General features: G+C 33.9%; 1 protein-coding gene across 3 annotated transcripts in view; it reads right to left on the bottom strand.

Annotated features, from left to right (window-relative positions):
• Positions 1 to 964: 964 nt before the first annotated feature.
• PKN2 (protein kinase N2) overlaps positions 965 to 23,255 on the bottom strand; it is a 128,029-nt gene continuing 105,738 nt past the window's right edge. For all 3 annotated transcript variants that reach the window (XM_078451711.2, XM_078451710.2, XM_078451712.2), the window contains 7 exons: positions 18,573 to 18,749; positions 13,933 to 13,995; positions 12,673 to 12,749; positions 7,443 to 7,585; positions 4,087 to 4,194; positions 3,631 to 3,711; positions 965 to 3,545 (listed from right to left, as the gene is read on the bottom strand). In XM_078451711.2, the coding sequence (XP_078307837.1) occupies positions 3,342 to 3,545; positions 3,631 to 3,711; positions 4,087 to 4,194; positions 7,443 to 7,585; positions 12,673 to 12,749; positions 13,933 to 13,995; positions 18,573 to 18,749 (853 nt within the window). In that variant the 3' untranslated portion in view covers positions 965 to 3,341. The remainder of the gene's footprint in view (positions 3,546 to 3,630; positions 3,712 to 4,086; positions 4,195 to 7,442; positions 7,586 to 12,672; positions 12,750 to 13,932; positions 13,996 to 18,572; positions 18,750 to 23,255) is intronic.

Genomic DNA, 23,255 nt, shown 5'->3' on the forward strand with positions numbered 1-23,255 from the left:
AGTCTTGGGAGCTTCTATTTAGTCACGATACTAGAAGTGGAAATCATGCAAGATTTTTGACACTTTGAAGTTATTTAAGAACTTATCTCTATTTATATATGTATATATTTATATACATATGTTTATAAATACATATATTTATATACATATAAGGCCAATAGTTGGAGATACAGCAGATCTCAAAAGATAGCTAGAAAGTAAATAAGAATTTTCATTAAGATCCATGATTTGGCATTTGATCCTCTGAGTCTCTCATACTCACCCTCAGTTGCTTTGGAAAGATCAGTAACACCTGTAAAATTTTTGTTAGATTTGAATCTCTAATGCAGCTTTCACCTAGTTAACATATAATGGCAATTTCCACTGTGACCTCAGTTTGTGCTACAGGGATAGCACAGACCTATCTTAAAATATTCCTAATAATTCCTAATATTCCTTAAATATTCCATTTGTAATAGTTGAATAAGAGGACTATATAATGACTAGCATTCTGTTTTCATTTACCTATTTTCTGAAAGGTCAGGTCCTAAAAATAAAGTAAGTTACCTCAAACAAAAGGATACTACTGGTATCCTGATTTACTGGTGCTTGAATTTTAATGTATACTATTCCTCATTTATTAAGATTTTGATTTTTCTTCAACTTTCTATCCACATTGTCTAGCACACAGAAGGCATCCCATATATATATATATATATATATATATATATATATATATATATATATATATATCTCCACTGAATAAAAGATGCTATTGATCTTACAGAGGTAGAATGCAAACTTTCCCCATTACTACCAGTGAAGTGGACAGTTCGCGCTCAGATTTTGCCCTTCCCCAGGACCAAAAACACTTGCAAGAAGGCTAATAAGCAAAGTTAGTCTTTGAGATCTTGAATATAGTAGAGCTAATACACATTTTGACGAACAGAAAGCTTACAAAAGGAAATAATACTTAAAACCAAAGTTACAAATTATAATCTATTTATACTTTAATTTGTGCATTTGTGGTAATTTATGACTGCAAAACACTTTTTTCTTAGAATGACATAAAGGCACATTTCATTTCAATGCATAGTGTACCATTCTAAAATATACTAATAATTTCCTTACAAAGTGCTTGAGCAGTCACTTACACATACAGTAATAGCAAAATATATTTACACTCTATAGAGTTTAAAAATTTAAAATCTGACTAAAATATATATATTTTTTAAAAACTACAGAAAATATTAGTGCTTTCTTCAGCTTAATTGTGTGAATATACCCTGCCCTCTAATTTTTTCTTAGTGATTGACTTCAATTAAAAAAAAAAAAAAAACTTCTGTACACTGTGTAGTTACATAATGCTATGTCAGGTTTTAATGCTAAAAGCCTATTTTAGACATTGCTTTCTATGCATATTTGAGAACCAGGAAAGGTGAGCAGACTGTACCTCAAAAGTATTTAGTGTTTTTTTTTTTAATGTGTTAACACTCTGTAAATTAAAGCCAGACAATTAAGCTAAGATCCTTTCCTGTTTAACAAGGAACTTAACTGGCATTTTAAAATAACTTTAAACAACTTATTGCTCCCTCTTTCTATAAGATTTTCCCCCAAAGAATCTTGGGTAATAATAGAATTGGAAGGAAATAAGAACTCTTGGAAAAATTGTAACTGTTCTCAGAGTATACAAAAACATGCCAGCACACCCTAGCAAGGCTGAAGTATTGATAAACTTTCTATAAATCGATGTGCTTTTATGTTTCTCATAGAATTTAAATTTGAACAATTTTTAAGACATGAGATCACTGTGATTAAATGGCTAATTCAGTATGGTTAGTTCACAACTTGTTATTCCTGAGATATGATGACCCTAACATGCTAAGCACAGAATTAAAGATGTTATTATTGAACTAAAGAAAAATAATGCAGTCATACATGAGAGGAAAAGGATGCAAAAACTAACAACAACAAAAAAACCAAAAAACTCCAGGCAAGTGGAAAAGTCATGGCTTGCCAAAAGACTTTCCTCTAAGAGCATTAAAAAAAGCCACAAATGGATCCTCTGAAGAGTTGTAAAAAGTATTTGATCAAATGGTTTTTGAGACTTTTGAGGTACAGCTTTAGTGTTATAATAATTTTATAAAATATAAACTGTTTTATCAAAAATATTTATACATTCTGTTACAATATATTGCTTTTGCCCTCAGTAACTGCCAATATAAAATCTGGATCCAGTGGCCTAAAATGTACAAATGCACTTAACGTAAATGCTGGAGTTTGAGGTGTCTGCTTGGCCACTGTACAAAAGTGATGAAGTGGTGAAATTAAATAATAAACCTACAACACAGAATACATTACAACTTGCACATATACATGTTCACAGCATGTATACAACGATAATCCCTATGTTTTAACAGATATAGTTCCCTTCTACAGTAGATACAAGAATAAGATAAACTGGGCTGAAAAATGTACAACGAATATCAAAAAAGGAGTAATTAGTCCACTGATTTTGGAAGAAGGTATGATTGAATATATCGAGTGTCTAGACTTTGGGAATGCATACAGGTAATACAGTATCTTGGTTCAGGCTAATCAGAAGTCCTCATTCTTAAAATTTTAAGTAAATGCTGATGTTTAGTTGTTCCTGTTTGCTTCAGCATGGTTTAATAAACAAAAAATTGTTTGGCAAGTAGCTCTGTTGGAAAGCTATGAGGCTCTGTTACATGGTTGGTAAAGATAAGGCGATAAAAATTTTCTCCTAATAAATATAGAAAATTTATAAAACAAGACATCAATTCATTTTTTTAAAAAAACAAGCCAAAAAATGTGCACAAACTACCACTACATTTTTTTTGATATTATAGTAATTTCATTAAAAAAATAAGAGCATTTGCCTTATTCGAACAGATTTACTATGTGTGAACAGTAATAGCATCCCAAACCCTTTTTGTTCTTTTTGTAAAATATAGCTAACTGAAGTGAAATGATTAATCTTCCTTCCACTTAAGGCAGGCATAAGGCATAGCGAGGGACTGTGGAAGAGTGGTGTTTTTTTCTTTTCTTTTTTTTTAAATAGACTATTGATCCAAAAGTATTCATTTGTGATAGGTTTTCATGGCCGATGTTCATTCCGCTTAAACTCCATGAAACTGTTTCCAGTGCTCAGATTTACGTTGAAAATACATTAAAAGAAGCCACTTTCAAGAAGATTTTACAATAGTACTTTTAAAGAAATCTTCATGTGTTTAAACAAAAAACTCAGAAGCTACTGGTGGCACAGAGAGCAAATGAAGGGTTGCTATTGTTAAGAGGTCTTCTTGTGAGTTAGTTTGCTTGGTTTCACAGTGTCTAGGAACTTAACACCAATCAGCAATGTAGTCAAAATCTCTGAACATTTCTTGCTCCTCTTCTGAAAGTATCCTTGGTTCTCGAGGCGGAGTCAAAATAGGTGCTTCTGAGGTAAATTCATCATCAAAATTACTAACATCTTCTCGTCCTCTAATGGTAGGTACAAATGGCGGCTTTACTTTTTTGTCCATCAGAGCACTCCAATCAATTAGCTGGATTACAAAATATAAAATGACCAGTTTAGTTTCCTACACTTAATGTCTATTTTCACAAAAAATTTTAAACTGTCACACTTACCCGGAAAAATGGGTGCTTTTTTACATCCTCTGCATCTTTCTCACCAGCTCCAAGTCGCCGCTCAGGATTTCTTCGTAATAGCTAACACAATATAAAATATAAAAGTTAAAATAAAACCAGTGACTTCGTTGATAAAGATTCTCATAACTTGCAAAGATTTAGATGTTTTTTTTGGTATGTGTTTGTCTAAACCATGCAACATCTATGAACTAAAAAACAACTTCTAAAGTTCTAATTGGGTTCTCCCGGGAGGGTGAAGAGTTAAGTCTGGGGAGCCACCCCTGGAGCCAGAGATGTCGTGTCCCCCTCCTCTTTAATTTCCCGTTGCAAACAATAAAGGCCTTTTCTGCTGTAAAAAAATAAATAAATAAATAAATAAATAAAAGATAAAGTTCCAACTGGGAAATGTCCTTCAATAAAAGAAATTTAAGCAGTTTATAAACCATTAGCTCTTACCCTTCTCATTATTGATATGGCTTCTGTAGATAAGAACCTTGGATACCTTACTTCATCATTTACAATACTGTCAAAAACTTCCTCTTCATCATCACCAGGAAAGGGAGACTAGAAAAAAAAATCTCTAAGTCAAAATGAATTTCAATACTGTAAAATCTTATCACCTATCCAAAGTACAGACAAGAACCAAGTAGTGAGAAAAACAAAGAACTTACCAAAACACCAAACAAGAAAAGACTGTGAGAAGCCACAAAAGATACACAACAGATCTATTATACAGAGGATATACCATATACTCTTATTGAAATCTTCATCTTTATTTCACAGACTTTAATAACAAACTTGGTTATATTATACAATATCATTTTTTCACTTAATTTAATTCCATTCTATTTTATTTAATTCACTTTTTCATTTATCTGGCCAGTCAATATTTTGAGTGCATACTAGACAGTAAAAATTATTTAGATAATCAACATTTCTCAAGAAGCTCAATCTTGTGGAAAGACAGAAAAAAATGGGTAAAGTAAATATGGTAATAAGTGTCACCATAGAGAGAAGCTCAGAGTTTGTGAGAATACATCTGATATGGATGTACTTTGAATTTCACAGTCAATCGCAAATTAATTAGCAAAACACAATCAGAGATCTGCAGGCATAATGACGGCACTAAGTAGCAGCTGCCAACAAAATTCAAGTCTTAGGGGCATTTCAGTTAGCAGAGTATTATTAAAATGTTGCTCATATTGACAGGAATGACCCTAAGTCATAAAAACATATTTAAATTACATTCAGTATAACAATTTGATGCACAAAATGATAACTCTCAAATATATTGAAATGTTATTATGAAATATGACTTACTATTTCAGAATTTGAAATGACTTAGATTTGGTTGCTTGTTTCCTGTAAAGTATTAATGAATAAGAGCCAAGCAGAAAGCAGTATCAATGGAAAGGGAAGAATCTTTGACTTGAGGAATCTATGAAAATGAATTTAGAACCCAACCTCCTAAAGCTGAGCTGCCCATCTTATTGCTCATATGTAAGGAAATTTCACACTTTTCATTTACTGAAACCTTAGCTCATTTACGCACTCAAAATGAATAAATCAAATAGATAAATGAAGTAACTACTATGTGAGATAATATCATTTCTTTCTGGGATTGAGATAGCAGCAAATTAGAGAAAAATTCCTTTTCACAAGAATTCTCAATCAGAATTTCAAGTGGTAATACAAAACACTTTTGTCTATTTGATCAATTTTGTATTTAAAAAATGTCACTTTATAAATCCCTGAAGAGTGAAGATATACCCACATATTCATTAAGATGTTAAAGTTCTTTGTTTCTGCAAATAGATTATAAATTAACAGGATGAACAATGGAATGCTAACAAGTATGTTTTAAACAGATATAAAAAGAATTCAATAGTCTGTTCAGATGTCAAGAGTGCAACTCCAATATCTAAGTTTACTTAAAATTTCTCTGATGCTTCAATTCTCATTTGGCACCAGGAAGGGGGATCTGGTCCTTCCAGTCCTCAAAACCCATACAAACACAAATACACGTTTGAAAATGCATGATATATCCAGTGAATTTTCAAATCTTTGTAATAATAGAGTAATTAGACATAAACTTCAGCCAAACCTGACTTTTATCACAGTTAAAAGTTATTGCTAAAATTTTACCAATGTTAAACTGGTAAATTTAAAACTATCAAGTACTGATGAGTTTTAAGTTTAGTTCTTTTCCCAACTACCCTCTTACAAAGGTGCTAAAGAGAAAGGAAACTGCAATAAGCAATTGTGAAGGAATAGCTGGATCCACTGTCTTTTATATCCTAGTAATTAACAGGTTAATCAATTAGAAGCTCTTTTTAAAAATACAGAACAGGAGCTTCTTCATTTGCTCATTGCCAAGTTTTCCCGTCACTGTAGCAGAGGAAGCAGAATCAACTGGATCTTAATTGTAGTATTCTGCAATAAATTCACATTTTTTGCCTGTCAGAGCTAATATGGAGAGTCAATTTTAAGCAAGCATGTAATTTTTGGTAACCTAATTAAATCTCATACATAAATGAATACATTAAAAAAACCCAAAGCAACAAAACTATTACTTTGAAAAAAGGTATGGGGTGGGGGGAAGTTCAAGTAGGTCAGAGCTTACAGAAACAACTATTATGAGTACTTCTTCTTCTTCTTTTTTTTTTATTATGAGTACTTCTGGCATTCTTAGAAAGCAAAGACCACTGTGGATTGGGGATAAAATACATCTTTCCATCTTAAAACACTGTATAGCAGCTTTTCTAGATAGAGGTAGAAATTTTACTAAATCACTGGTCTTAAGACTAGAAATAAGGTTAGGTGGATTCTACACCCTGAGGTAACAAAGCATAATGGTTTAGGGATAGGAAACCAGAGAGCCAGAGTTAAAAATCGCAGCTCCACCACATGAGAACTCTGTGACTTTAAGCAAGTTATTAACTTCTTTGTGTTTCCACTTATACACCTGAAAATGGGCCCAAGACTAGTACTGAGCTCATTAAAGGCTGCTGAAAAATTAAATGAGCTAATATTTATAAAGCAAATAGGATAGTGCCCGGCACATGGTAAACATTTTAATTAGCTACTTCTTTTCCTCCTTTCCTAAATATCCACTCCAATATAACATACCAAAGTGGCTGTCATTTGGATGGACTAAAATACTTTATTTATATGAAATAAGTGCCATTATATGACAATACAGGGTAAAACTTCAGAAATTTCTGACATTCAATAATTTGGTCAATCATTTATTCAGCTACTAATTTATTCATGCCTAGAATGTACAAGGAAGGTTTTTGGTACTGGGAAAACTGCAAAACAGTGAACCAAACTCATTTTTTTTTCATCCCAAGATCATCCCAAGATCAAACTGTAAGCAGTTTTCAGTTACTTGTCTAAATATTTACCCTTTCCCAAGTCCAATTTATTTTGACCAATGCATTTATTTTGACCAATGTATAACTGACTTTTTGTTACAGGTATAGAGTACATTCTTTTCATTAGTCTTTCTGTTATTCCCTATGAAATGATCAATTATATATGATCATGTCTTAAATTCATAAAACACAAATAACTACAGCATACTGAAATACAAGGTATGATTTTCAAAGTTCTATAGATAATATAAAAACCTAAAAAACACAGTGAAGGTAATATAGAATTTCAGGCAATTACTAGTATATTATAAATGTGTATACACATTAAGTATGTGTAACTTAAGCTCCACTTATGCAGGAAACATATGAAGTCATTTCTCAATGACATATTTTGTTCTTTCCTAATTTCTCTCTCATCTATTTTATATTGCTTACCTCACCAACGAGCATCTCATATATAAGAACACCAAGGCCCCACCAGTCTACAGCCCTTGTATAGGATGTTTCTGTTAACACTTCTGGGGCAAGAAATTCAGGAGTGCCACAAAATGTGCTTGTTCTATCTCCATATCCCATTCCTGAAAAGGTAAAATTTAAGCATTTGTTAGCAAAGAAAAAAGTCTAGACCAACAGATAAAAAATTAGACGATATCCTTAGGAAGCAAAATTAAAGTTCCATTTGTGCACGGTGACCAAACTTAAGATATACCAGACTTCTACAGAAAATGTTAAGGACTGGTACAGAGAAAACTGTGCAACAGTAACTCTATTATTTAATTAATGGGTAAAAATAAAGAAGTGCAATTTTCACACTTTATTTTATTTATTTTCTCTGTCATTACAAATGATGCTAAGAAGTTACAAGAAAAAAATTGATTCTGAGCTTCAATTTTTATCATCTTTTCAATTCAATCTTTAAAATATTTTATCTGGTTCATTATAAAAAATAACATTTAGTTTGGAGAATACCAAAATGCAAACCCTTGGATAAGCAAGAGTTAACCACCAAAACAACCCTGAAGAAGAAAAAACAAAACTGGAGGTATCACAATCCCAGATTTTAAGTTATACTACAAAGCTATAGTAATCAAAGCAGTATGGTACTGGCACAAAAACAGACACATATATCAATGAACAGGATAGAAAGCCCAGAAACAAACCCACAATTATACGGTCAATTATTCTTTAACAAAAGAGGCAAGAATATGCAACGGGAAAAAGTCTCTTCAACAAATGGTGTTGAGAAAATCAGACAGCTACATGCAAAAGAATGCAACTAGACCACTTTCTTATACCATACATGAAAATAAACTCAAAATGGATTAAGGACCTACATGTGAGACCTAAAATCATAAAGATCCTAGAAGACACCAATTTCTCTGGAATTGGTAGTGGCAACATCTTTCTAGATATTTCTCCTGAGACAAGGGAAATAAAGCAAAAGTAAACTATTGGGACTACGTTGAAATAAAAACTTGTGCAGAGCAAAGTAAACAATAAACCCAACTAAAAGCCTACTGAATGGGAGAAGATATTTGCAAATGACATATCCGATAAAGGGTTAGCATCCAAAATATATAAAGAACTGATACAACTTGATACCAAAAAACCCCACAAATAATCCAGTTAAAAAAATAGGCAGAAGATATGAACAGACATTTCTCCAAAGAAGACATCCAGATGGCCAAAAGACACACTCAATATCATTCATCATCAGGGAAATGCAAACCAAAACTATAATAACATATCACCTCACACCTGTCAGAATGGCTAAAATCAAAGCCACAAGAAACAAGTATTAATGAGGATGTGGAGAAAAAGGAACCCTCTTGTGCACGATTGGTGGGAATGCAAACTGGTGCAGTCACTATGGAAAACAGTATGGAGGTTCCTCAAAAAATGAAAAATAGAACTACCTTATGATCCAGTAATCACACTACTGAGTATTTACCCAAAGAATACAAAAACACGACTTTGAAACCATATATGCACCCCTCTGTTTACAGGAGCATTATTTACAATAGCCATAATATGGAAGCAGCCCAAGCACCCGTCAGTAGATGAATGAAGACTATGTGGCATGCATATGCACATGCACGCGCGCACACACACACACACACACACACACACACACACACACACACAATGCAATATTACTCAGCCATTAAAAAGAATGAGAAATGTTTCCATTTGCAACAACATGGAGGGAACTAGAGAGTATAATGCTAAGTGAAATGAGTTAGAGAAAGACAAAGACAAATACATATGATTTCATGCACAAGTAGAATTTAAGAAACAAATGAACATAGGGGGAAAGAAAGAGAGATAAACCAAGAAAGAGACTCTTAACTATAGAGAACAAATTGATGGTTACCAGAGTTGTGTGGAGAGGGTGGAGGGGATGGGTGAAATAGGTGATGGGATTAAAGAGTACACTTATCGTAATGAGCACTGGATAATGTAAAGAATTGTTGAATCACTATATTGTACACCTGAAACTAACGTGACGCTATATGTTAACTATGCCAGAATTAAAATTAAAAAGTTAATAAAATAAAAAAGGAGTTAACCAATGGTGCCATATACACATACAGTATTAATCTTTAACTAGTTCACAAATTTATATTTCTTATAATTTAGTTTAGTAAATTTTGTTTAGTTCATAATTTTAATTTTATTTATCATAATTTAGTAATATATTAATCAAATACACATTCTACATATTGAATATGTCTCAATATATTCTAAAGTGTTAAAAGCTCCTTATAATCATCATCTTAGGAAAGAATTTGAAAGAAAAGCTCTCAATTCTAAATTTTAAAAGGTATGCATTTATAATGACTGAAAATCTCAAATGAACTTGGGAGTCTATGGACCAAGATTTGAAAAGCGTAATTAAATACCTTAGCACAGAAGGGTGGAAAAATTTGTTTTTGCAAAATTTCTTTAACATTGTCACACTTTTTTTTCTTCAATAAAATATTATTTTTAAAAAGAGCTGATACAGTATCTACATAGGTTCTACACGAACCTTTTACGTGACTTGGCCAAGATTAAAAAAATGTTAATTAAGACCAAAATAGAACTAATATTTCTTGATTTTTATTTTATGCTTTGATAAAAACCAGAGGAGATTACAAACTCCCTATTTTCAGGATAAAACTACTCTTAATTTTTTGTTTCGTTTATAGTTGTAGTAGTAGTAGTATGAAATCTGTCACATTTTAGTGTAGTATATATGTCAACTGCAGTAGTTATCATATTTCATTCATTCTGGTAAATTTTCTTATCCTGATATTTTTATTGTCATTTATTTATTCTTTTTTTTTTTTTTTTTTTTTTGAGAGAGAGAAAGAGAGAGAGAACACATGAGAAGTAGGAGGAGAAAGAATCTTAAGCAGGCTCCACAAGCACAGAGTCTTATGTGGGCCTTAATCTCATGACCGTGAGATCATGACTTGAGCTGAAAGTGAGTTGGTTGCTCAAAGCGAATGAGTCACGCAGCACCCTTGTCCTCGTATTTTTTTTTTTTTTTAATTTTTTAAACATTTATTCATTTTTGAGAGTGAGAGAGACAGAGTGTGAGCGGGGAAAGGGCAGAGAGAGAGGGAGACACAGAATCCGAAGCAGGCTCCAGGCTCTGAGCTGTCAGCACAGGGCCCAATGCGGGGCTTGAACTCACGGACTGCGAGATAATGACCCGAGCCAAAGTCAGATGCCCAACCGAGCCACCCAGGCGCCCCTGTCCTGGTATTTTTAAAAAAAGGTGAAAGTAGGCCCAGTTGGCTAGGACTTCAAATTGGTTAAACTCCAAGGAAGGAGTTAACCACAGGCTCTTATGAGTCAGAAAAATCTGGGTTTAAATTCCTGCTTTGCCACTAGTTAGAAAGCTTAGAAAAGCTATCTAACCTCAAAGGCTAGTTTCCTCATCTATATGCTGGGGGTTAACGCTACTACCTACCATCACAAGACTATTAGAAATTAAAGGAGATCATGCATATGAAGAATTTGGTAAATTTCTTGGCAATTATTAAGTGCTCAAAAAATGTTATTAGCACCTACATGGCAGGTTGATTTGCTGGACAAAAAATCTAGAGACAGGAAAGTTGAAGAAGCTATTAGTTTTTCAAAACAAGAGGACAGCTGGCAGTAGTAGAGGGGAAACGAAAAATTTAAGAAATATTACGGAGGTAAATGTCAGCACATTTTGGTCATTAACTTGATGTGGAAAGAGAACAGAGTCCAGGATGATAGTACATTTTCAAATAGGGAGACTGTGAGAAGATTGTGGCACCATCAACTATGAACTGGACTACCTGAAGAAAAGAACCTATTTTTGGTTGTATAATGTTGGAGGTACCTATGCATTATTCAACCAAAGCTGTCTAGTAGACAGTCGAATATTTATGTTAGGAAAGGAATAATAGATTTTGGAATCATTAACCTATTATTTATAGTTAAAAACTAGCAATGATGAACAACAGGCTAAGGACAAACTGAGGAACAAAGGCATTTAAATCAACGGTGTTTAATACAGGAAAGTCCAATAAGAGGAAAAAAAGTATTACTGAATTCAAATTAAGATGCTGGTGGGTAACTGATGGTGATATATTTACAAAGTTCACTCATTTATTCATCCAGCTGCTTATTAATTGAATATTCACTGAATACTTAAGATGTGCCAAGCACTATACTGTGCTATGAAAACAAAGCCGAGGAACAAGAAGCTTGTGCAAAAGGGGGAACACAATGTTCATTACAATGCAATGTAATGAATTAAATGTCAAGATAACAATAACTATTTACTATATGTTAGACACTGTGTCACATATATCCAATTCTTGAAATACTCTTAAACAAGAAGCACTATATTGATTTTATATTTGAGGAAACAGACTCAATGAGATTCAAAGTAACTCATCCAAAGACACAGCACGTAAGTGGCAAAGCCAGGGTTCAAACCTAGGACTGTATGGAGCCTAAACCTACAGTCTTTATACTTAAGCCAGCTCTGATTCATATTTCCCCAGTTTACTTATTTACTTTTGAATATACAGACAAGATTCTGAGATATATGCATATTTTCTTCCTATTTAAAAATGTTAGCAGTTTTAAGAAGCTGGACAGAAGTCATCAGGCCTATGTAATTTACTTTGTACAGTCCCAGCAAAGTAAAAAAAAAATTGGTGGCCTAACCAATGCTTTCTCAGAGTAGTGACAGAATTTATTTTTTTAGAAAGAGAAAGAGGGGGAGAGAGAGAGAGAGAGAGAGAGAGAGAGAGAGAGCAAGCATGCGCACGTGTGTGGGGGAGAGTCAAGAGGGAGAGGGAGAGAGAATCTCAAGCAGGCACCATGCATAGCGTGGAGCATGGGAGATCATGACGTGAGCCGAAATTAAGAGTCGGACACTTAACTGACTGAGCCACTCAGGCGCCCCCATACAAAGAGGATCTTAGGTTTTACATTATGATTTCTGAAAACCTACCTTATTCATAACCACAGAATTCTTAATAATGTGATAATCAGATTACATGAACAGTGCATAATGTCTTAACAAAGAATAAAGTTAAAAATACATTTTGCTTTCCATAGACAAAGTTGAAAAATACCAAAGTACAAAGGAATAGTAATCCATTAGAAAAGGAACTTTAAAATATCCAATTACCTTCTTTGCAAAGACCAAAATCAGCAATTTTCACAAAGCCCTCTGTATCTAGCAATAAGTTATCCAATTTCAAATCTCTGTTCAGGATAAAAAAAAAAATGCAAAATGAAAAAAAATCAATAAAATCAGTAGATAATGTAGGATAAAAATAATTTCAACAGGAGCTGTACTTTTTTTTTTTTTTTTTTTTACTAAAAATGAGTTTTTCATGTTATGATCTGAGATTTAAATATATTACAAATGTTCACTTTTCTTCCTTTTTATTACTCTACATAATATAATGTCTGAATAATTTTCTCCACTATACAGAAAAGAATGTTTATTAAAAGGAATGTTTTATCTATTTAAATATGTATTTTAAAGCGTGGAAGGAGTTCAAGTATTTTTAACTTTGGTTTTATTAATTTGTTATTTGTGATAGTCTGACTTGGACTAAGTTTGAAGTTCTTCTACACACCATCTGTAAGAAAAGACTGTCAAGGTATCAAGAGGGCAGTTTTAACCAGCCTTATTCTAAGAGAATAATGCGAAATAAAGAGAAAGCTATCACTGACCAAAACTGATTAAATTAAAAATTGATTAAAAATTAAGTTAAAAATATTTTATCCTTTGAGAGTAAAACAGGGCCATGAGGAAACACTCACCTTGGATATATTGTTAGAAGTTTGAATACACTGATGTTTATGGTCTCCTTACTAGCCTTCCTGAATTTGTCTAGTCTAGAGCAATGCTATTCAAAGTGTGGTCCATTGCTTGGCTGCTGGGCTATTATTTGTTGCTAGTCTGCAACTTGATAAGGAGCTTATATTAGTACATAAGGCAACTGTGTCACCAAGTACAGTGTTTAGTTGACAGCAAGACTTAAGGAAGCAGGGTGATGTTTTATACTCTGGTACACGCTACTTATTTTATCATGGACAAATTCTGAGTAGTATTGGTCTATCAAAGTTTTCTGCAGTGGCTCAGTTGGATGTAAAATATTCACCAGAATGAATATTGTTAGTGAATTTTGTTATCAGAGCTCAATTTATAATCTGACTATTTTAATTAGGTAATGGGAAGAAGAATAGGAACAAAGAGGTTCATCACATAATTATTGTGTAACTATTTCTTTCAAAATTGGAGTTTAAAATTTTTAGAGGTCACTTATCATTTGAAAGAGAAAATTAAAAAGCTGGTTAAACACAAAATATCCTTAATTATTTTTAATTCAAATTCACACCAAAATAAGCCATTAGAAAGCATCAAAACTTTACTCACCTATAAACAATTTTGTGTTCATGTAAATACTGCAACCCAAGAACTACACATGCAGCATAAAATCTGTTTGAAGAAATAAAAAGATGTTCAATAAATTCCACTGCTGTTGAATCCCAGTTTATAATTTTATGCTCCAAAGCAGAATTCTGTAGTAAACTAACTTCACAAGTATTTATTTAGTCCCTAGTATATGCCAGACACAGTAAGACATGTCCTAACAATCAGGGATAAAATTAAAAACTAAGAAAAATACAATGTCTACAATGGGAGCCATTAACTTTGCCTGTCACTAAAGTCCTCAGAGTAGACATTTGATCTGGAAAAATACAATTTACCACAAGGGCAGAAGGACAGTGTAAAAGGCAGAACTCTCAGGGGGGAAATACAGGGCATTCCCTAGGATGGAAAGCAACAGAGGTGTAAAAGGCACCTGTGGTAACCGATAACAAGTTTTTTGTGGCTCAAGTAAAGAATGGGGAAGAAGTGGGAGACAAGGCTGTAAGGACAGCCTGGAGTCAAGTTGTGAAGGACCCTAAGTGCCATATTATGGATACTGAAATTTCTATTTTCAGCGGTAGAGAATCACACCATTTAGGTCAGAGCAGAACGATCACATTTATGTTAGATTTTTCTGAGGGTAGTATGAAGGCTGGAGTAGAAGTAGGTAGATACCCAGAGGAAAAACAAACAGATGAGGCTATTGTGGTAGCACAGATGGGAGACCATGAGAACCTCCAAGGTAGTGGCAACAAAGAGAATAAAGAGATGGGTTCAAAAGAAACTTTAAAAGTAGCACAAGACTGGTGTCTCCCTAGCAGCAGAGGATGAGGGAGAGAGAAAAACTTAAGATGACTCTTAAGATTTCCTTAGTGTAAAGAGTAATAGGTAAAGAGACAGAGAAATAGCCAAAGTTTTGTGGGGAAAATGAGGTTGACTTAGGTTGACTTTGAATGGTCTTGGAGCTGGTGAAGAAATTGGGTAAATGGGTTTGGATCTTAGGCAAACTTGAGTCCAGCTAGAATATTAACTCTTGAGGAATAGGACCATGAGGGTCTTTTGCAGTATTTATCCTAAATGTTTAGAATAATGCCTGAAACATGGCAGGCTTACTAAATGAGAAGGGAGGTAATAAATACATGAATTTAAAAATGCAGATGTGTTTTCAGTGCAGAATAGTCTATAAGGAAACACTTAGGAGAATCAGTTTTTAATTATGCAAGTAATACATAGGTATTTTCTCTATCAAGTACACATAATACCTCTGGCCCCAAAGCACAATACTTCATTCATCCATCTATCCATCTCACCCCAGTGTCACTACCATCTATAGAGATAACTAACTACTCTTATTGGTTTGGTGAATGTTCTTCGAACTCTTAGAATGCACACGTAGATAATTTAGCTATGTCATGTGTTCCCTTATTTAACAAAAAATGGGATGATAATTTGGAAAAATTTTAAAGTGCAAGTATTTAGAAATATTTAATTATACATTAGATCTTACATAATTATTTGTTGAAAGTTTAAAGAATTTAGCTCAAGTCCCATTCAAACAGATATGATTCTAAAATTGCTTATTTTTATACATAAGATTTTGGTTAACTTATTTTGGTAACAAAACAATATTATAACAATTATAAAAATACCTTGATTTCTCTTTTATTTCATTTTTTGTAAACAAATCACCCTAATGACACCCAACAAATAATGGGTATATTGTTTAAAATATATATTTCACTAAATGCTTACTATGCTATGTGTCAGGTATATGTTACATATTTTCACTTATTAGCTTATTTAATCTTCAAATCAAAGCTTTAAATCTCTTACAGAAACATAATGAAGCTTTCAGAGAGAGTAACTACTCTGTGTAAAGGTACAAAGCTAGGAAACAAACTATTTTTGATACCACAGTCTCAGTCAATAAAAATTCACTGATCACCTAATATGTGCAACCACACTTCCAGGTGTTCCATTAATATACAGAACAGACATCCTCCTCCCTTTTAATGAGGGGAGATAGACAATAAAAAGATGAAAAATAAATAGATGATTTCAGGTAGAAATAAAGTGCTATGGAGATAACAGAAAACAGCGTTAAGACTGATCTGATTTGGACATTAGTGATGTAGTGGTATTTTAGATAGGGTACTCAGGAAAGGATTTCAAAAAAATAACATTTGAGGTGAGATCTGATCTAATCCAATGGGATCTAATCAGAGTGAGGTACTTCAAATTTGAAATACAGCAATGTAGCATTTTATTCTTTATATACATATTTTAAAAATTTTTTTTTTAACGTTTTATTTATTTTTGAGACAGAGAGAGACAGAGCATGAACGGGGGAGGGGCAGAGAGAGAGGGAGACACAGAATCGGAAGCAGGCTCCAGGCTCTGAGCCATCAGCCCAGAGCCCGACGCGGGGCTTGAACTCACGGACCGCGAGATTGTGACCTGAGCTGAAGTCAGACGCTTAACCGACTGAGCCACCCAGGCGCCCCTATTCTTTATATTTTAATGTTTGAGAGAGAGACACACACACACAAAATGAGTGGGGAGGAGCAGAGAGAGAGGGAGACAGAGAATCTGAAGCAGACTCCAGGCTCTAAGCTGTTAGCACAGAGCCCTACGTGGGGCTTGAACTCACATACTGCGAGATCATGACCTTAGCTGAAGTTGAATGCCCAACCAAACCACGCAGGTGCCTCTATTTTTTTTTTTTTTAAGTTTATTTACTTTGGGGGGGGGGGAGAGAGAGCGAGCGAGCATGCACTATCAGTGTGCAGCCAGACACAAGGCTCAATCTCAGAAACCACGAGATCATGAACTGAGCTGAAACCAAGAGTCAAACACTCAACCGACTGAGACACCCAGGTGCTCTGGAATTTTATTCTTGTATTTCATTGGGCTTAACTGTTTCATCTGTACATGATTTGTATTCTCAGCAAAAACAAAAGTTCCTTAAAGGAGAACTGTATTTTAAATTTCTTTTAAAAGGGGGGTGGGGGTACATATCAAAACAAAAACAAATTCCCATGTGCAGGCGGGACAGGCTAGGCATAGTCCAGATGCTCTGGTTTTAATTTTTAAATATTCAGGAAATGCCTTTTACTTTCTGGCTTCTGTCTCCATTTTGAAAGTTTCACTAACCATCAGAAATAATCTATTTCTTCCTTTTTTTTTTTTTTTTTTTTTTAATGTTTATTACTTATTTTTGAGAGACAGAACGAGCATGCGCAAGCAGGGGAGGGGCAGAGAGAAAGGGAGACACAGAATCTGAAGCAGGCTCCAGGCTCTGAGCTGTCAGCAAGAAGCTTGATGCAGGGCTTGAACCCACAAGCCAGGAGATCATAACCTGAGCCGAAGTTGGACGCTTAACTGAGCCACCCAGGCACCCCAAGAAATAGATTTCTTAACTGTAGGGAACTGATGGTTACCAGAGGGGGAGGTGAATGGGAGGATGGACTAAATAGGTGATGGGGATTAAAGAGTGCACTTATGATGAGTACCACGCATGAAATTGGTGAAATCACTATATTGTGCACCTGAAACTAATATAACACTGTATGTTAACTAACTGGAATTCAATAAAATAAAACCTCTTAAAAAAAATTACTTCCTATCTTTTGGCTTGAACAACTGGTACTGCCTTTTATTAAGGAGAAGATTAGAAGAGTAGCAGGTTTGGGACAAGTGGGTAAGGTTGGGGGAAATAGGAAAAATCAGAAATTCAGTCTGCAAAGAGAAATACTTGTTAGCCATATGAAGGGAAAAGTCAAGTTGGTGCTGAATGTTATTAGAGTTGGAAGTTTAGGGAAGAGGTCAGGGCTGGAGATACAAAGTTGGTAAACATCAGCATACAGAGTGTGGCTATTCAGAGCACTTTCCTAAGATCAAATCCTAGCTTCACCATTTAAGAGTGATAAAACTGGGATAACAGTAAGGGGAAAATATATACACATCTATATTTAATCTCAAACATTTCCAATTACTTATTTTTATGCATTTGAAGAAGCACAACCTTCATATAATAGCAAATTAAAAAACTACAAAAATACAGTGAAAAGTCTGCATATTTCTATACCTTTCATTGGAAGCTATATGCATATGAATTTCTTTTATATTCTTTCAGAGATATCTTAAGCACGTGCAAGCAAAGACTTAATACACATTAATTATTACCCTTTAAAATGCAAAAACAAATATTTCATACAAATACTTGATAAAGACTCTTTTATGTTTTTTCACTTAACAATGTACTTTGAGTATAGTTAAGTATTTAAAGCCATAGTTCTAAAAAAAAGTAAAATGAATAAATAAATAAATAAAGCAAGCCATGGTTCTAGATGGCATTTCCCAGGAAGAAAATATAGAAAAAGAAGGTATTTTACTAAAATGAACCTAAACTGTTCGTCTAAATTATCAAGTGTGATTTAGGGTAATCCATAAAATTTTCAACATGAACAAAGTAAAATAGATACATTTATATGTAGCAAAGAGGTAAATAAGTAGAGTTCTAATATTCTTTGCAGAAATCTATTTTCCATTTGGAAAGAAAAAAGAAACTGAGAGACCTTTTCTCCTTCATAGCAAAAAATCTGTCATGAAAAAACTCAGAGAAATGTCCAAAGCATACTCACACAGCTCTTGGTTCAGAAAAGACATCAGTATGAATGTGCATCATTAGGTCCCCACCGGCAGCATATTCCATTACAAAGCAAACATGCTCTTTGGTTTGGAAACATGCAAAAAGGTTCACCAAAAAGGGATGTCTTACACTATTCACAGTTTCAAAAATTCTTTTTTCACACATCAGGCTGTAAGAGAAAACATTTAAAAATCAATAGGTTTTTCAAAAAAAGTTCTGGTTGGAGGTAACATTCTTTAAAAAAATTACTGAACTCTAAAATAAGCAAAGTTCTTACCTATTAGAACTTTAAAACCATAAAATATGCCTTAGTTTTGCTATAAATGCTTTGAAAAATTTGGTCTACTTGATATATAAAACTTCAACTGAAATATATTAATGAAAACTCAGGGTGCCTTGGGGGCTCAGTTGGTTAAGCGTCAGACTCTTGATTTTCGGCTCAGGTGATGATCTCATGGTTTGTGAGTTCAAGCCCCAAATAGGCTTCTGCAGACAGTGCAGAGCCTTCTTGGGATTCTCTCTCCCTCTGCCCTCCCCTGCTCATGCTCTTTCTCTCAAAATAAAAAAAGGAAAAAAGAAATATATTAATGGAAACTAAAATATATGATTAGAATGACATAAAAATTAGAGTTGACAACGATAGCATCAGAGTAGCACATACAGGGCTATTGGTTATAGTTAATTAAAAAAAGGCTTACTTGGGGGTGATTTTATTGGGAATTGGTGAGAGAATAGACTGACCTAAAGAATAATTTAAAAAATATAAAATTTGTGGTGAAGGTAATTTCAAGGACAGTATTTATAATTCATAAGCTATAGTATTCAAATATTTTTTCAAATAATATATGAAGTTAAAAGGTAAAGATATGATGCATAAAATTTTAATTTACAAGGCTGACTAGAAAATAAAGACGTACATTGAGAATTCTATTAATTAACATGCTTGAAGGAAGCTCCTTGAGAATGATCTAATTTGTAAAATCTATAGCAATCACAGGTTTTGCCTTTGTAGCAGCTTGTGACTCTTACAAGCTTCTACAAAGAACAATGATCAAACTTACAGACTCTGGAACATTAATTTTGCCTACATAGCAAAAAATACCTTTCTCCCTTTCTTTGAAAATATTTAGTAAATCCACCTGACTTTAGAACTCAAAGTAGAAGAAAACCAGGTCAAATATTATTCAAATACAAGTTAGAATTAACTTATTAATATACATTTTATTAACAATTAGATTATGTGTTTTTTTTTTTTTAATGTTTGTTTATTTTTGAGAGAGAGACAGAATGTAGAGGGGAGGTGCAGAGAGAGAAAGAGAATGGTAGAGGATCCGAAGCAGGCTCCGTGCTGACAGCAGAGAGCCCAACGTGGGACTCAAACTCAGGAACTGCGAGATCATGATCTGAGCCGAAGTCGGATGCTTAGCTGGCTGAGCCAGCCAGGAGACCCTATATTTATGTTTCTAATTAAAATAGACACTTTTCTGACCTTAGTGTTTTAAAAAAGTATTAATAATGCTTTTATTTTTAAATTAAAACATTTCTTAGATTTTTGTTATTATTGCTAATTTCAAAACACCAAACTTTAGCTAATGTTAAGAGGGAGGTAGATCCATTCTTCTTTCTTTTGGGTCTTTTAAGAAGGAGTTATTTAAAATTTTTTTTTTTTAACGTTTATTTTTGAGACAGAGAGACAAAGCATGAACGGGGGAGGGTCAGAGAGAGGGAGACACAGAATCTGAAACAGGCTCCAGGCTCTGAGCTGTCAGCACAGAGCCTGACGTGGGGCTCGAACTCACGGACCGCGAGATCACACCCTGAGCCGAAGTCGGACGCTTAAGCGACTGAGCCACCCAGGCGCCCCAAGAAGGAGTTATTTTAAAAAGGTAATTTTAAAGATAAGTATTTATTTGTGTATCCCGACTACCCAGGCGCCCCTGTGTTTGTTTATTTTTGAGACAGAGAGAGAGACAGTATGAGCAGGGGAGGGGTAGAGAGAGAGGGAGACAGAGAATCTGAAGCAGGCTCCAGGCTCTGAGCTGTCAGCACAGAGCCCAACATGGGGCTCGAACTCACAAGCTATGAGATCGTGACCTGAGCTGAAGTGGGACACTCAACTGACTGAGCCACCTGGGTGCCCCGAAGGAGCATGGAATTTTTAATGCTATGTTAATATAGTTGTCTTCTGGATTATGAACTGAAACATCTGTTCAGTTTTAAATACTGGCAGTAAATCCAGCTATTATGAAATAGTGTTTAAACTCCATTTAATAAGGTCACATTCTAACTCTTACCTTCTGATTTCACACAATCTGTTTATAGTTTTATACATACTCAGAAACAGGAAACACCACTACAATTGTTTTAAAGCTTTAGGCTTATGTCTACATATATTTGGCAAGGTTTCTAAATGTTATTACAAATTAAGTCATTATTAGAAATAAATTCATAAAGGGCTTTTAAAAAGTTAATAGCTTTGATTTTCATCACCACCAAAATTTAACGGAAAGTAATGTCCAACTGGGATCTAAGACTGATAAGATGGCTTCCAAAATAACAGATTCACAAAATCAACCTAAATTTTGGGCACTGTAGATAAAATATTCAGACAAAATAAAAACAAAATGACAAGATGTTTGGGCTCAAGTAGATGGCAAACACTGTCTCTTCATTGTCTATATGGTTTATATTTATGGGTGAATCACTAATTCTTATGTGTATTAGGTATTAGGTTAGACCTGTGCTGAACATGTAAATGATATAAAAGATTGAGAATTGTTGATCAGAATGCCTCCTAAATGGCTTTAATGCCATTCACAGGAATGCTTTGATGAGGACCAGCAATACTGATGAAGACTGGATACATGTCTCAGACTCTTAGTTAAAGGAGGCAGGCTTTTTATAGACCACAATTGTCACAATAATTTAAAGCATTTTACAGCACACCAAAAAGTTACGCTGTTAAGAGTTAACTTTTCCTAGCCTTATCTAAATTGTATACTTCCTTTAAAAGTTCATGAAACAACTCAACCTTACTCAAAACTTCAAACTTTATTCCTTCTATCCAGAACATTTCCCTCTAAATTGTCATTTAACTTTTCTCCATATTCCCCAGTATCTTCCATCAGCCAAGGAAGAACACAAATCCAACTCTTTTATAAGGTCTGACCTAAATCCATCAGCACCCCATGATGCTCCCCTTTGAGCTGTTCCTGTCTGTACTGTTTATTTTAAACCAAGCATATCTAGCCTCTTTTATTTACATAACTAATCCACTTATGTCTTATTTCCCTAAGTGATTAGTTTCATCCTAACATTTTTTGTGTACTTCCTTATGTACACAAAGTACACTACCTTATGAAATGTTCTAGAAACTTAAAAACTTGTATAAATAGTTATTTTGGTCACTGGAAAACAACATTGTTAATAAAGCTAAGATCTTAGGATTGAATCATATTTATATATAAATTTTTAAATATAAAGGTACATATATATGTTTAGCTGTGCTTTTGTTCTATGACTGCAAAATGGTATTTCCAGCTCTATTCTGTTGTCTTGAAATATGAACTGGTAAGAAAAGGAAGCTGAGTGAGGAGGCACTACAGGGACACAAATTTATCATTCTTACTCAGGACTGGGCATAAATGAGACTCACAGAGAATGTTCTGTGAATGGTAGGTGGAGAATGTAATCTTTGTACATGAATTACATTACTTTGGAGTTAGCCTATAATTTTCATTTTAAAAAGAGGTTGATTTGGAATTTTCTATGATCTGTTTTTAAAAAAAGAAGGCAGTTTTTGAAGTAAAATAATGAAATCCAGACTAGAGAAAGAAAACATCAAAAGAAAAACTGTCATTAAGTAGCATCAAATATTTTGGAAACATCGATTTAAAAAAAAAGTCAGTAAGATGTAATAAGATTGAATTCTATGGATCTATTAAAAGGATGAATTAGGAAGTGAATATAAAGGATTCTGTTTATTAGTTTAATTTGAGTTGTTTACTATTCAGAATTACAAGTTATAAATATGTATTACTTTTCAAAATATGTTGATTTTTTAATTTTCTAAGGTATTTCTTCTTGCCTTCTTTTTTTTTTTTTTTTTTTTTTTTTTTTTTTTTTTGGAGAGAGAGAGAGAGAGAGAAAGAGCGTGGGAGCAGGGGAGAGGGACAGAGTGAGAGGGAGAGAGAAAATCTTAAGCAGGTATCACTCCAGCGTGGAGGCCAAAGCAGGGCTCGGTGAGATCTGATGTGAGCCGAAACCAAGAGTCAAATGCTCAACTGACTGAGCCAGCTAGGTGTCCTAATTGCTACTTTTTGATGCCTTCCTCAAATTTCTATCGAAATTGTCCATTTCTCTGTTTGTATACCTACTGGAGGTTATTTTACTTCCATGTTGCAGAATATATGGATTTATAACTGAAGTTGGGTAAGGATCACTCCTCAACTTTTCAACAAGGCTGGATTAATTTTCAGTAGGGGTAACAGCCTAGATTCTGGCTAAAGCTCCATCCTCAAATCTGGACATTCTTCATTAATAGTAATATTAATGTTATTCTGTTAGATTTAATTAGAAAGTGTTCTTCTGTAAAGACTTGGCTCAAAGTAGTAACAATGTAGCAGAAAGCTATACAAATCATCAGGACTAACAGAGGTAGTACCAGTATATTATT

This window comes from Panthera onca, chromosome C1, assembly GCF_046562875.1.
Source record: "Panthera onca isolate mPanOnc1 chromosome C1, mPanOnc1 haplotype 2, whole genome shotgun sequence".
In the NCBI taxonomy this organism is placed as follows: Eukaryota; Metazoa; Chordata; class Mammalia; order Carnivora; family Felidae; genus Panthera; species Panthera onca.